General features: G+C 56.4%; 1 protein-coding gene across 6 annotated transcripts in view; it reads right to left on the reverse strand.

Moving 5' to 3' along the window:
- Positions 1-12430, reverse strand: part of LOC116958203 (uncharacterized) — a 241818-nt gene that overhangs the window by 174569 nt on the left and 54819 nt on the right. For 5 of the 6 annotated variants that reach the window (XM_076056030.1, XM_076056029.1, XM_076056028.1 and 2 more), the window contains exons 7-10: positions 10209-10262; positions 8358-8666; positions 6249-6308; positions 5928-5969 (exon numbers count right to left, since the gene is read on the reverse strand). In XM_076056030.1, coding sequence (XP_075912145.1) covers positions 5928-5969; positions 6249-6308; positions 8358-8666; positions 10209-10262 — 465 coding nt within the window. The remainder of the gene's footprint in view (positions 1-5927; positions 5970-6248; positions 6309-8357; positions 8667-10208; positions 10263-12430) is intronic. The other variant, XM_076056031.1, reaches the window with a different exon arrangement.

Raw genomic sequence — 12430 nt, forward strand, 5'->3', positions numbered from 1 at the left:
GTAGTTGTTGTTGTGGTGGTAGTTGTTGTTGTGGTGGTGTTTGTTGTTGTTGTGGTGGTAGTTGTTGTTGTGGTGGTTGTTGTGGTGGTAGTAGTTGTTGTGGTGGTGGTTGTTGTTGTTGTGTTGGTAGTTGTGGTGGTAGTTGTGGTGGTTGTTGTTGTGGTGGTGGTTGTGGTGGTGGTGGTGGTAGTTGTTGTTGTGGTGGTGGTAGTTGTGGTGGTTGTTGTGGTGGTGGTAGTTGTTGTTGTGGTGGTGGTAGTTGTTGTTGTGGTGGTTGTTGTTGTGGTGGTAGTAGTTGTTGTGGTGGTGGTAGTTGTTGTTGTGGTGGTGATAGTTGTGGTGGTGGTAGTTGTTGTTGTTGTGGTAGTTGTTGTTGTTGTGGTGGTGGTAGTTGTGGTGGTTGTTGTTGTTGTGGTGGTAGTTGTTGTTGTGGTGGTGGTAGTTGTTGTTGTGGTGGTGGTGGTTCTTGTTGTTGTTGTGGTGGTGGTAGTTGTTGTTGTGGTGGTGGTAGTTGTTGTGGTGGTGGTAGTTGTTGTTGTGGTGGTGGTTGTTGTTGTTTTTGTGGTGGTGGTAGTTGTTGTTGTGGTGGTGGTGGTAGTTGTTGTGGTGGTGGTAGTTGTTGTTGTGGTGGTGGTAGTTGTTGTTGTGGTGGTGGTAGTTGTTGTTGTTGTGGTGGTGGTAGTTGTTGTTGTGGTGGTGGTAGTTGTTGTTGTTGTAGTGGTTGTTGTTGTTGTGGTGGTGGTGGTAGTTGTGGTGGTGGTGGTTGTGGTGGTGGTAGTTGTGGTGGTGGGGGTGGGGGTGGTGGTAGTTGTGGTGGTGGTGGTGGTAGTTGTGGTGGTGGTTGTGGTGGTGGTAGTTGTGGTGGTGGGGGTAGTTGTGGTGGTGGTGGTTGTGGTGGTGGTAGTTGTGGTGGTGGGGGTGTTGGTAGTTGTGGTGTTGGTGGTGGTAGTTGTGGTGGTGGTTGTGGTGGTAGTTGTTGTGGTGGTAGTGGTGGTGGTAGTTATGGTGGTGGTGGTGGGGGTGGTGGGGGTGGTGGTGGGGGTGGTGGTGGTGGTGGGGGTGGTGGTGGTGGGGGTGGTAGTTGTGGTGGTGGTGCGGGTGGTAGTTGTGGTGGTGGGGGTTGTGGTGGTGGTAGTTGTTGTGGTGGTGGTGGTTGTGGTGGTGGTGGTGGTGGTAGTTGTGGGGGTGGTGGTGGTAGTTGTGGTGGTGGTAGTTGTGGTGGTGGTGGTAGTTGTGGTGGTGGTGGTGGTTGTGGTGGTGGTGGTAGTTGTGGGGGTGGTGGTGGTGTTGTGGTGGTGGTGGTGGTGGTAGTTGTGGTGGTGGTTGTGGTGGTAGTTGTGGTAGCAGTGGTGGTGGTAGTTGTGGTGGTGGTGGGAGTGGTGGTGGGGGTGGTGGAGGTGGGGGTGGTGGTAGTGGTGGTGGTGGGGGTGTGGTGAGGGTGAGCGTGTGGTGAAGGTGTAGTGTGTGGTGAGGGTGTGGTGAGTGTGTGGTGAGTGTGTGGTGAGTGAGTGGTGAGTGTGTGGTGAGTGTGTGGTGAGGGTGAGTGTGTGGTGAGTGTGTGGTGAGTGAGTGGTGAGTGTGTGGTGAGTGTGTGGTGAGGGTGAGTGTGTGGTGAGTGTGTGGTGAGTGTGTGGTGAGTGTGTGGTGAGTGTGTGGTGAGTGTGTGGTGAGTGTGTGGTGAGGGTGAGTGTGTGGTGAGTGTGTGGTGAGTGTGTGGTGAGTGTGAGTGTGTGGTGAGTGTGTGGTGAGTGTGTGGTGAAGGTGTGGTGAGTGTGGTGAGTGTGTGGTGAGTGTGAGTGTGTGGTGAGTGTGTGGTGAGTGTGTGGTGAGTGTCTGGTGAGTGGTGAGTGTGTGGTGAGTGTGTGGTGAGTGTGTGGTGAGGGTGTGGTGAGTGTGTGGTGAGTGTGTGGTGAGTGTGTGGTGAGTGGTGAGTGTGTGGTGAGTGTGTGGTGAGTGTGTGGTGAGTGTGTGGTGAGGGTGTGCTGAGTGTGTGGTGAGGGTGTGGTGAGTGTGTGGTGAGTGTGTGGTGTGTGGTGAGTGTGTGGTGAGTGTGTGGTGAGTGTGTGGTGAGTGTGTGGTGAGTGTGAGTGTGTGGTGAGTGTGTGGTGAGTGTGTGGTGAGTGTGTGGTGAGTGTGAGTGTGTGGTGAGTGTGAGTGTGTGGTGAGTGTGTGGTGAGTGTGTGGTGAGTGTGAGTGTGTGGTGAGAGTGTGGTGAGTGTGTGGTGAGTGTGTGGTGAGTGTGAGTGTGTGGTGAGTGTGTGGTGAGTGTGTGGTGAGTGTGAGTGTGTGGTGAGTGTGTGGTGAGTGTGTGGTGAGTGTGGGGTGAGTGTGTGGTGAGTGTGAGTGTGTGGTGAGTGTGTGGTGAGTGTGAGTGTGTGGTGAGTGTGAGTGTGTGGTGAGTGTGTGGTGAGTGTGTGGTGAGTGTGTGGTGAGTGTGAGTGTGTGGTGAGTGTGTGGTGAGTGTGAGTGTGTGGTGAGTGTGTGGTGAGTGTGTGGTGAGTGTGAGTGTGTGGTGAGTGTGTGGTGAGTGTGTGGTGAGTGTGTGGTGAGTGTGAGTGTGTGGTGAGTGTGTGGTGAGTGTGTGGTGAGTGTGTGGTGAGTGTGAGTGTGTGGTGAGGGTGAGTGTGTGGTGAGTGAGTGGTGAGTGTGTGGTGAGTGTGTGGTGAGTGAGTGGTGAGTGTGTGGTGAGTGTGTGGTGAGTGTGTGGTGAGGGTGAGTGTGTGGTGAGTGTGTGGTGAGTGTGTGGTGATTGTGTGGTGAGGGTGTGGTGAGTGTGTGGTGAGTGTGTGGTGAGTGTGTGGTGAGTGTGAGTGTGTGGTGAGTGTGTGGTGAGTGTGTGGTGAGTGTGTGGTGAGTATGGTGAGTGTGTGGTGAGTGTGTGGTGAGTGTGTGGTGTGTGTGAGTGTGTGGTGAGTGTGTGGTGAGTGTGTGGTGAGTGTGAGTGTGTGGTGAGTGTGGTGAGTGTGTGGTGAGTGTGTGGTGAGTGTGGTGAGTGTGGTGAGTGTGTGGTGATTGTGGTGAGTGTGGTGAGTGTGTGGTGATTGTGGTGAGTGTGAGTGTGTGGTGAGTGAGGTGAGTGTGGTGAGTGTGTGGTGTGTGGTGAGTGTGTGGTGTGTGGTGAGTGTGTGGTGAGTGTGTGGTGAGTGTGAGTGTGTGGTGAGTGTGTGGTGATTGTGGTGAGTGTGGTGAGTGTGTGGTGATTGTGGTGAGTGTGAGTGTGTGGTGAGTGAGGTGAGTGTGGTGAGTGTGTGGTGAGTGTGTGGTGAGTGTGTGGTGAGTGTGGTGAGTGTGTGGTGTGTGGTGAGTGTGTGGTGAGTGTGTGGTGAGTGTGAGTGTGTGTGAGTGTGTGGTGAGTGTGTGGTGAGTGTGTGGTGTGTGTGAGTGTGTGGTGAGTGTGTGGTGAGTGTATGGTGAGTGTGTGGTGAGTGTGTGGTGAGTGTGTGGTGAGTGTGTGGTGTGTGTGAGTGTGTGGTGAGTGTGTGGTGAGTGTGTGGTGAGTGTGAGTGTGTGGTGAGTGTGTGGTGAGTGTGTGGTGTGGTGAGTGTGTGGTGAGTGTGTGGTGAGTGTGTGGTGTGTGAGTGTGTGGTGAGTGTGGTGAGTGTGTGGTGAGTGTGTGGTGAGTGTGGTGAGTGTGGTGAGTGTGTGGTGAGGGTGTGGTGAGTGTGGTGAGTGTGGTGAGTGTGTGGTGAGTGTGGTGAGTGTGGTGAGTGTGTGGTGAGTGTGTGGTGAGGGTGTGGTGAGTGTGGTGAGTGTGGTGAGTGTGTGGTGAGTGTGTGGTGAGTGTGTGGTGAGTGTGTGGTGAGTGTGGTGAGTGTGAGTGTGTGGTGAGTGTGTGGTGATTGTGTGGTGAGTGTGTGGTGAGTGTGTGGTGAGTGTGGTGAGTGTGGTGAGTGTGGTGAGTGTGTGGTGAGTGTGGTGAGTGTGTGGTGAGTGTGGTGAGTGTGGTGAGTGTGTGGTGAGTGTGGTGAGTGTGTGGTGAGTGTGGTGAGTGTGTGGTGAGTGTGGTGAGTGTGTGGTGAGTGTGTGGTGAGTGTGAGTGTGTGGTGAGTGTGTGGTGAGCGTGTGGTGAGTGTGAGTGTGTGGTGAGTGTGTGGTGAGTGTGGTGAGTGTGTGGTGAGTGTGCTGAGTGTGTGGTGAGTGTGTGGTGAGTGTGTGGTGAGTGTGTGGTGAGGGTGAGTGTGTGGTGAGTGTGTGGTGAGTGTGTGGTGATTGTGTGGTGAGGGTGTGGTGAGTGTGTGGTGAGTGTGTGGTGAGTGTGTGGTGAGTGTGAGTGTGTGGTGAGTGTGTGGTGAGTGTGTGGTGAGTGTGTGGTGAGTATGGTGAGTGTGTGGTGAGTGTGTGGTGAGTGTGTGGTGTGTGTGAGTGTGTGGTGAGTGTGTGGTGAGTGTGTGGTGAGTGTGAGTGTGTGGTGAGTGTGGTGAGTGTGTGGTGAGTGTGTGGTGAGTGTGGTGAGTGTGGTGAGTGTGTGGTGATTGTGGTGAGTGTGAGTGTGTGGTGAGTGAGGTGAGTGTGGTGAGTGTGTGGTGTGTGGTGAGTGTGTGGTGTGTGGTGAGTGTGTGGTGAGTGTGTGGTGAGTGTGAGTGTGTGGTGAGTGTGTGGTGATTGTGGTGAGTGTGGTGAGTGTGTGGTGATTGTGGTGAGTGTGAGTGTGTGGTGAGTGAGGTGAGTGTGGTGAGTGTGTGGTGAGTGTGTGGTGAGTGTGTGGTGAGTGTGGTGAGTGTGTGGTGTGTGGTGAGTGTGTGGTGAGTGTGTGGTGAGTGTGAGTGTGTGTGAGTGTGTGGTGAGTGTGTGGTGAGTGTGTGGTGTGTGTGAGTGTGTGGTGAGTGTGTGGTGAGTGTATGGTGAGTGTGTGGTGAGTGTGTGGTGAGTGTGTGGTGAGTGTGTGGTGTGTGTGAGTGTGTGGTGAGTGTGTGGTGAGTGTGTGGTGAGTGTGAGTGTGTGGTGAGTGTGTGGTGAGTGTGTGGTGTGGTGAGTGTGTGGTGAGTGTGTGGTGAGTGTGTGGTGTGGTGAGTGTGTGGTGAGTGTGGTGAGTGTGTGGTGAGTGTGTGGTGAGTGTGGTGAGTGTGGTGAGTGTGTGGTGAGGGTGTGGTGAGTGTGGTGAGTGTGGTGAGTGTGTGGTGAGTGTGGTGAGTGTGGTGAGTGTGTGGTGAGTGTGTGGTGAGGGTGTGGTGAGTGTGGTGAGTGTGGTGAGTGTGTGGTGAGTGTGTGGTGAGTGTGTGGTGAGTGTGTGGTGAGTGTGGTGAGTGTGAGTGTGTGGTGAGTGTGTGGTGATTGTGTGGTGAGTGTGTGGTGAGTGTGTGGTGAGTGTGGTGAGTGTGGTGAGTGTGGTGAGTGTGTGGTGAGTGTGGTGAGTGTGTGGTGAGTGTGGTGAGTGTGGTGAGTGTGTGGTGAGTGTGGTGAGTGTGTGGTGAGTGTGGTGAGTGTGTGGTGAGTGTGGTGAGTGTGTGGTGAGTGTGTGGTGTGTGGTGAGCGTGTGGTGAGTGTGAGTGTGTGGTGAGTGTGTGGTGAGTGTGGTGAGTGTGTGGTGAGTGTGCTGAGTGTGTGGTGAGTGTGTGGTGAGTGTGTGGTGAGTGTGTGGTGAGTGTGTGGTGAGTGTGGTGAGTGTGTGGTGAGTGTGGTGAGTGTGGTGAGTATGTGGTGAGTGTGGTGAGTGTGTGGTGAGTGTGTGGTGAGTGTGGTGAGTGTGTGGTGAGTGTGTGGTGAGTGTGGTGTGTGTTGAGTGTGTGGTGAGTGTGGTGAGTGTGTGGTGAGTGTGTGGTGAGTGTGGTGAGTATGTGGTGAGTGTGGTGAGTGTGTGGTGAGTGTGTGGTGAGTGTGGTGAGTGTGTGGTGAGTGTGTGGTGAGTGTGGTGAGTGTGTGGTGAGTGTGTGGTGAGTGTGTGGTGAGTGTGGTGAGTGTGGTGAGTGTGTGGTGAGTGTCCTGCTCACCGTGGGGCCCTCTTTCCCAGGTTGTCCCTCAAGCAGCATCCCCTAGACAACCAACACACACACACACGTGGTGAGTGTCCGGTGAGTGTCTGGTGAGTGTCTGGTGAGTGTCTGGTGAGTATCTGGTGAGTGTCTGTGAGTGAGGGTCTGGTGAGTGAGGTTCTGGTGAGGCTCTGGTGAGGTTCTGGTGAGGTTCTGGTGAGGGTCTGGTGAGGTCCTGGTGAGTGTGTGGTGAGGTTCTGGTGAGGGTCTGGTGAGGTTCTGGTGAGTGTCTGGTGAGTGTCTGGTGAGGTTCTGGTGAGGTTCTGGTGAGGGTCGTACCGGCTCAAACACAGCTGGTGCTCCCTTCTGCCCCTTCTCTCCTTGCAATCCGAACCGGTCCTGTGAATAGCAGAATCACACGCTCACTCACCCGCTCACCAACTCACCAACTCACACGCTCACCAACTCACACGCTCACCAACTCACAAGCTCCCTCATCCGCTCACCAACTCACACGCTCACCAACTCACCCACTCACCAACTCACAAACTCACCCGCTCACCAACTCACACGCTCACCAACTCACCCGCTCACCAACTCACTAACTCACACGCTCACCAACTCACATGCTCACCAACTCACACGCTCACCAAATCACACAATCACAAACTCACAAGCTCCCTCACCCGCTGACCAACTCACACGCTCACCAACTCACACGCTCACCAAGTCACACGGTCACCAACTCACCCGCTCAGCAACTCACCCGCTTACTAACTCGTACACTCACCAACTCACACGCTCACAAACTCACTAACTCACAAACTCACTAACTCACACGCTCGCCCACTCACCAACCCGCTCACCAAACTCACACGCTCACCTGCTAAACTCACACGCTCACCTGCTCACCAAACTCACCTGCTCACCAAATTCACCAACCCGCTCACCAAACTCACACGCTCACCTGCTCACAAACTCACCAACCCGCTCTCCACTCACCAACTCACACGCTCGCCAACTCACACGCTCGCCAACTCACCAACCCACTCACCAAACTCACGCTCACCTGCTCACCAAACTCACCTGCTCACAAACTCGCCAACCTGCTCACCAAACTCACACGCTCGCCAACTCACCAACCCGCTCACCAAACTCACACGCTCACCTGCTCACCAAACTCACCAACCCGCTCACCAACTCACCAACCCGCTCACCAAACTCACACGCTCACCCACTCACAAACTCACCATCCCGCTCTCCACTCACCAACTCACCCGCCCGCCAACTCACCCACTCACCGGAACACCCGCTCACCTGCTCACCAAACTCACCTGCTCACAAACTCGCCAACCCGCTCACCAAACTCACACGCTCGCCAACTCACCAACCCGCTCACCAAACTCACACGCTCACCTGCTCACCAAACTCACCAACCCGCTCACCAACTCACCAACCCGCTCACCAAACTCACACGCTCACCCACTCACAAACTCACCATCCCGCTCTCCACTCACCAACTCACCCGCCCGCCAACTCACCCACTCACCGGAACACCCGCTCACCTGCTCACCAAACTCACCTGCTCACAAACTCGCCAACCCGCTCACCAAACTCACACGCTCGCCAACTCACCAACCCGCTCACCAACTCACACGCTCACCTGCTCACCAACCCGCTCACCAACTCACCAACCCGCTCACCAAACTCACGCTCACCCACTCACAAACTCACCAACCCGCTCTCCACTCACCAACTCACCCGCTCGCCAACTCACCAACCAGCTCGCCAACTCACCCGCTCACCTGCTCACAAACTCACCTGCTCACAAACTCGCCAACCCGCTCTCCACTCACCCACTCACAAACTCGCCAACTCACCAACCAGCTCGCCAACTCACCCGCTCACCTGCTCACAAACTCACCTGCTCACAAACTCGCCAACCCGCTCTCCACTCACCCACTCACAAACTCGCCAACTCACCAACCAGCTCGCCAACTCACCCGCTCACCTGCTCACAAACTCACCCGCTCACCGGAACACCCAGCTCGCTCGACACCATGTGCTCACCAAGCTCACCCACTCACTCACTCACCACTCGGGTGAGAGGGCGGGGGGGGGGGGGGGGGGTGTTAGTGGGGGGGGGGGGTGTTAGTGGGGGGGGTGTTAGTTGGGGGGGGGGGTGTTTAAGCGTAGGGATCTGAATTAATGGCGAGCGTTAAGGAGTGTGGGGGGAGGGAGCAGGCCACACCACGTGAGCAGTCCCTGCCCACACCGCCGCCCCCCCCCCACCTCTTAGGGTCGGTGTGAGAGTCGGGGGGGGGGGGTGGGTGGGGGGTGGTGGAGGGTGGGGGCTAGTGACCCCCCCCTCATCCCCCCCAGCCCCCCACCGCCAGCCCCACCACCAGCCCCACCGCGCGTCCGGCCCAACCCAAGGAGAAACCAAACCTCCGTCTCGGCCGGCAACGCCACGGCCTCCGTGGACCCGTCATGACCGCCGCCGCCAAGGTCAGGCTCGGGGTCAAGCTCCTCGAGGTCGTACTCCTTGGGGTCAAGGTCGCCGGGGTCGTACTCCTTGGGGTCGTACTCCTTGGGGTCGAGGTCGCCGGGGTCGTACTCGGACAGGTCGTACTCGGCCTCCACCACGTCGTCGCCCCCCGCCGAGGAGGAGGAGGAGGTGGGGGGCGCCCCCCCTTCCTCCTCGTCTAGCCCCACCAAGCCCACCTCGTCAGGAGCCGAGTCTCCCGCCCGCGGCGGCTGGAGTGGCGGCGGTGGTGGTGGTGGAGGTGGTGACGGTGGTGGTGGTAGTGGTGGAGGTGATGGTGGTGTTGGTGGTGGTGGAGGTGATGGTGGTGGAGGTGGCAGTGGTGGTGGGGGTGGTGTTGGTGGTGGTGGTGGTGATGGTGGAGGTGGTGGTGGAGGTGGTGGTGGAGGTGGTGGAGGTGGTGGTGGTGGTGGTGGTGGCGGTGGTGGTGGCGGTGGTGGTGGTGGCGGTGGCGGTGGTGGCGGTGGCGGTGGTGGTGGTGGGGGTGGTGTTGGTGGTGGTGGTGGCGGTGGTGGTGGTGGTGGTGGCGGCGGTGGTGGTGGAGGTGGTGGCGGTGGTGGCGGTGGTGGTGGCGGTGGTGGTGGTGGTGGTGGGGTTAGCGGAGCGGTGGTGGAGATGATGATCGGGGTAAAGGGGGCGGTGGCGGTTGGTGGTGGGGGGGATGACGAGGATGATGGTCGTCGTCGTGATCGCCATCATCATCGCCATCATCATCGCCATCATCATCATCGCCAGGAGGGAAGCGATTGGGTTGCATCAAGGTGTGGGGAGGTGGATGGTGGGGAGGAGAAGCAAAGGGGAGGGGGGATGGGGGGAGGGGGGTGGGAAGAGGGGGAGGGGGTGTTTGGTTAACAGCGTTTGAAGCAAAGCGTTACCTGACACACCTGCACACACACACACACCTGTACACACACACCTGTACACACACACCTGTACACACACACACACCTGTACACACACCTGCACACACACACACACCTGTACACACACCTGTACACACACACACACACCTGTACACACACACCTGTACACACACCTGTACACACACCTGTACACACACACACCTGTACACACACACCTGTACACACACCTGTACGCACAAACCTGTACACACACACACCTGTACACACACACCTGTACACACACACACACCTGTAGACATCTGTACACACACACACCTGTACACACACCTGTACACACACCTGTACACACACACACCTATACACACACCTGTACACACACCTGTACACACACACCTGTACACACACACACCTGTACACACACACCTGTACACACACCTGTACACACACACACACACATGTACACACACACACCTGTACACACCTGTACACACACACCTGTACACACACACCTGTACACACACCTGTACACACACCTGTACACACACACACCTGTACACACACACACCTGTACACACACACACACCTGTACACACACACACACCTGTACACACACACCTGTACACACACACCTGTACACACACACCTGTACACACACACCTGTACACACCGCTGTTAGTTACTGCGTGAAGCATGGAGCGCTAAGTTACCGTTCACGTCGCTCCGTTAGGGGGTTGGGTTGAGGCTGCTGGGGTCCCGCGGGGGAGGGGTGGGGTCACGGGGGGGGTCACGTGGGGGGTCACGGGGGGGGTCACGAGGGGGTCACGAGGGGGGGTCACGTGGGGGGTCACGGGGGAGGGGGGGTCACGTGGGGTTGAGGAGGGGGCTGTGTACCTGTCCCCGGCCCGGCTGCTGGGCTTGCTGGCCAGGCTCCAGGCTCTGCTCACCCTGCAAGGCCGTTAACACCAACACCTCGTTAACACCACCAACACCTCGTTAACACCAACACCTCGTTAACACCAACACCACCTCGTTAACACCAACACCTCGTTAACACCAACACCTCGTTAACACCAACACCTCGTTAACACCAACACCTCGTTAACACCAACACCTAGTTAACACCAACACAACCACCTCGTTAACACCAACACCTCGTTAACACCAACACCTCGTTAACACCAACACCTCGTTAACACCAACACCACCTCGTTAACACCAACACCTCGTTAACACCAACACCTCGTTAACACCAACACCACCTCGTTAACACCAACACCTCGTTAACACCAACACCTCGTTAACACCAACACCACCTCGTTAACACCAACACCTCGTTAACACCAACACCTCGTTAACACCAACACCACCTCGTTAACACCAACACCTCGTTAACACCAACACCTCGTTAACACCAACACCACCTCGTTAACACCAACACCTCGTTAACACCAACACCTCGTTAACACCAACACAACCACCTCGTTAACACCAACACCTCGTTAACACCAACACCTCGTTAACACCAACACCTCGTTAACACCACCACCACCTCGTTAACACCACCACCACCTCGTTAACACCAACACCTCGTTAACACCACCAACACCTCGTTAACACCACCACCTCGTTAACACCAACACCACCTCGTTAACACCAACACCACCTCGTTAACACCACCAACACCTCGTTAACACCACCACCACCTCGTTACCACAACCAACACCTCGTTACCACCACCACCACCTCGTTACCGCCACCTCGTTACCGCCACCTCGTTACCGCCACCTCGTTACCGCCACCTCCTTTACTACCCCCTCATTACTACCACCTCGTTACTACCCCCTCGTTACTACCCCCTCGTTACCGCCACCTATTTACCGCCACCTCGTTACCACCACCTCTTTACCACCACCTCGTTACCACCACCTCGTTACTACCACCTCGTTACCGCCACCCCGTTACCGCCACCTCCTTTACTACCCCCTCATTACTACCACCTCGTTACTACCACCTCGTTACTACCCCCTCGTTACCGCAACCTCATTACTGCCACCTCTTTACCGCCACCTCGTTACAACAGCAGGGCGTGGGGGGGACACAGGGACACGATGGGCAATGTGGAGACTCGTGGGGACACGTGGGGCAATGTGCGGACACGTGGGGCAATGTGGAGACACGTGGAGACACGTGGAGACACGATGGGCAATGTGGAGACACGATGGGCAATGTGGAGACACGTGGGGACACGTGGGGCAATGTGGAGACACGTGGGGACACGTGGGGCAATGTGGAGACACGTGGGGCAATGTGGAGACACGTGGGGACACGTGGGGCAATGTGGAGACACGTGGGGCAATGTGGAGACACGTGGGGACACGTGGGGCAATGTGGAGACACGTGGGGCAATGTGGAGACACGTGGGGACACGTGGGGCAATGTGGAAACACGTGGGGACACGTGGGGCAATGTGGAGACACGTGGGGACACGTGGAGACACGTGGAGCAATGTGGAGACACGTGGGGATAGGGAGGGCAGCACGAAGACTGAAAGAATGTTCACAGGGAGAGGCGACAGTTGGGAGAGAGTCACGGGAGACAGTAGGGAGACAGTAGGGAGAGAGTCACGGGAGACAGTAGGGAGACAGTAGGGAGACAGTAGGGAGAGAGTAAGGAGACAGTAGGGAGAGAATCACGGAGACAGTAGGGAGACAGTAGGGAGAGAGTCACGGGAGACAGTAGGGAGACAGTAGGGAGAGAGTCACGGGAGACAGTAGGGAGACAGTAGGGAGACAGTAGGGAGACAGTAGGGAGAGAGTCACGGGAGACAGTAGGGAGACAGTAGGGAGAGAGTCACGGGAGACAGTAGGGAGACAGTAGGGAGACAGTAGGGAGAGAATCACGGGAGACAGTAGGGAGACAGTAGGGAGACAGTAGGGAGACAGTAGGGAGAGACTCACGGAGACAGTAGGGAGACAGTAGGGAGAGAGTCACGGGAGACAGTAGGGAGACAGTAGGGAGACAGTAGGGAGAGAGTCACGGGAGACAGTAGGGAGACAGTAGGGAGACAGTAGGGAGAGAATCACGGGAGACAGTAGGGAGACAGTAGGGAGACA

The sequence above is a fragment of the Petromyzon marinus genome, chromosome 74 (assembly GCF_048934315.1).
Source record: "Petromyzon marinus isolate PM22_M1 ecotype Great Lakes invasive population chromosome 74, UKy_Petmar_22M1.pri1.0, whole genome shotgun sequence".
Classification (NCBI taxonomy): Eukaryota; Metazoa; Chordata; class Hyperoartia; order Petromyzontiformes; family Petromyzontidae; genus Petromyzon; species Petromyzon marinus.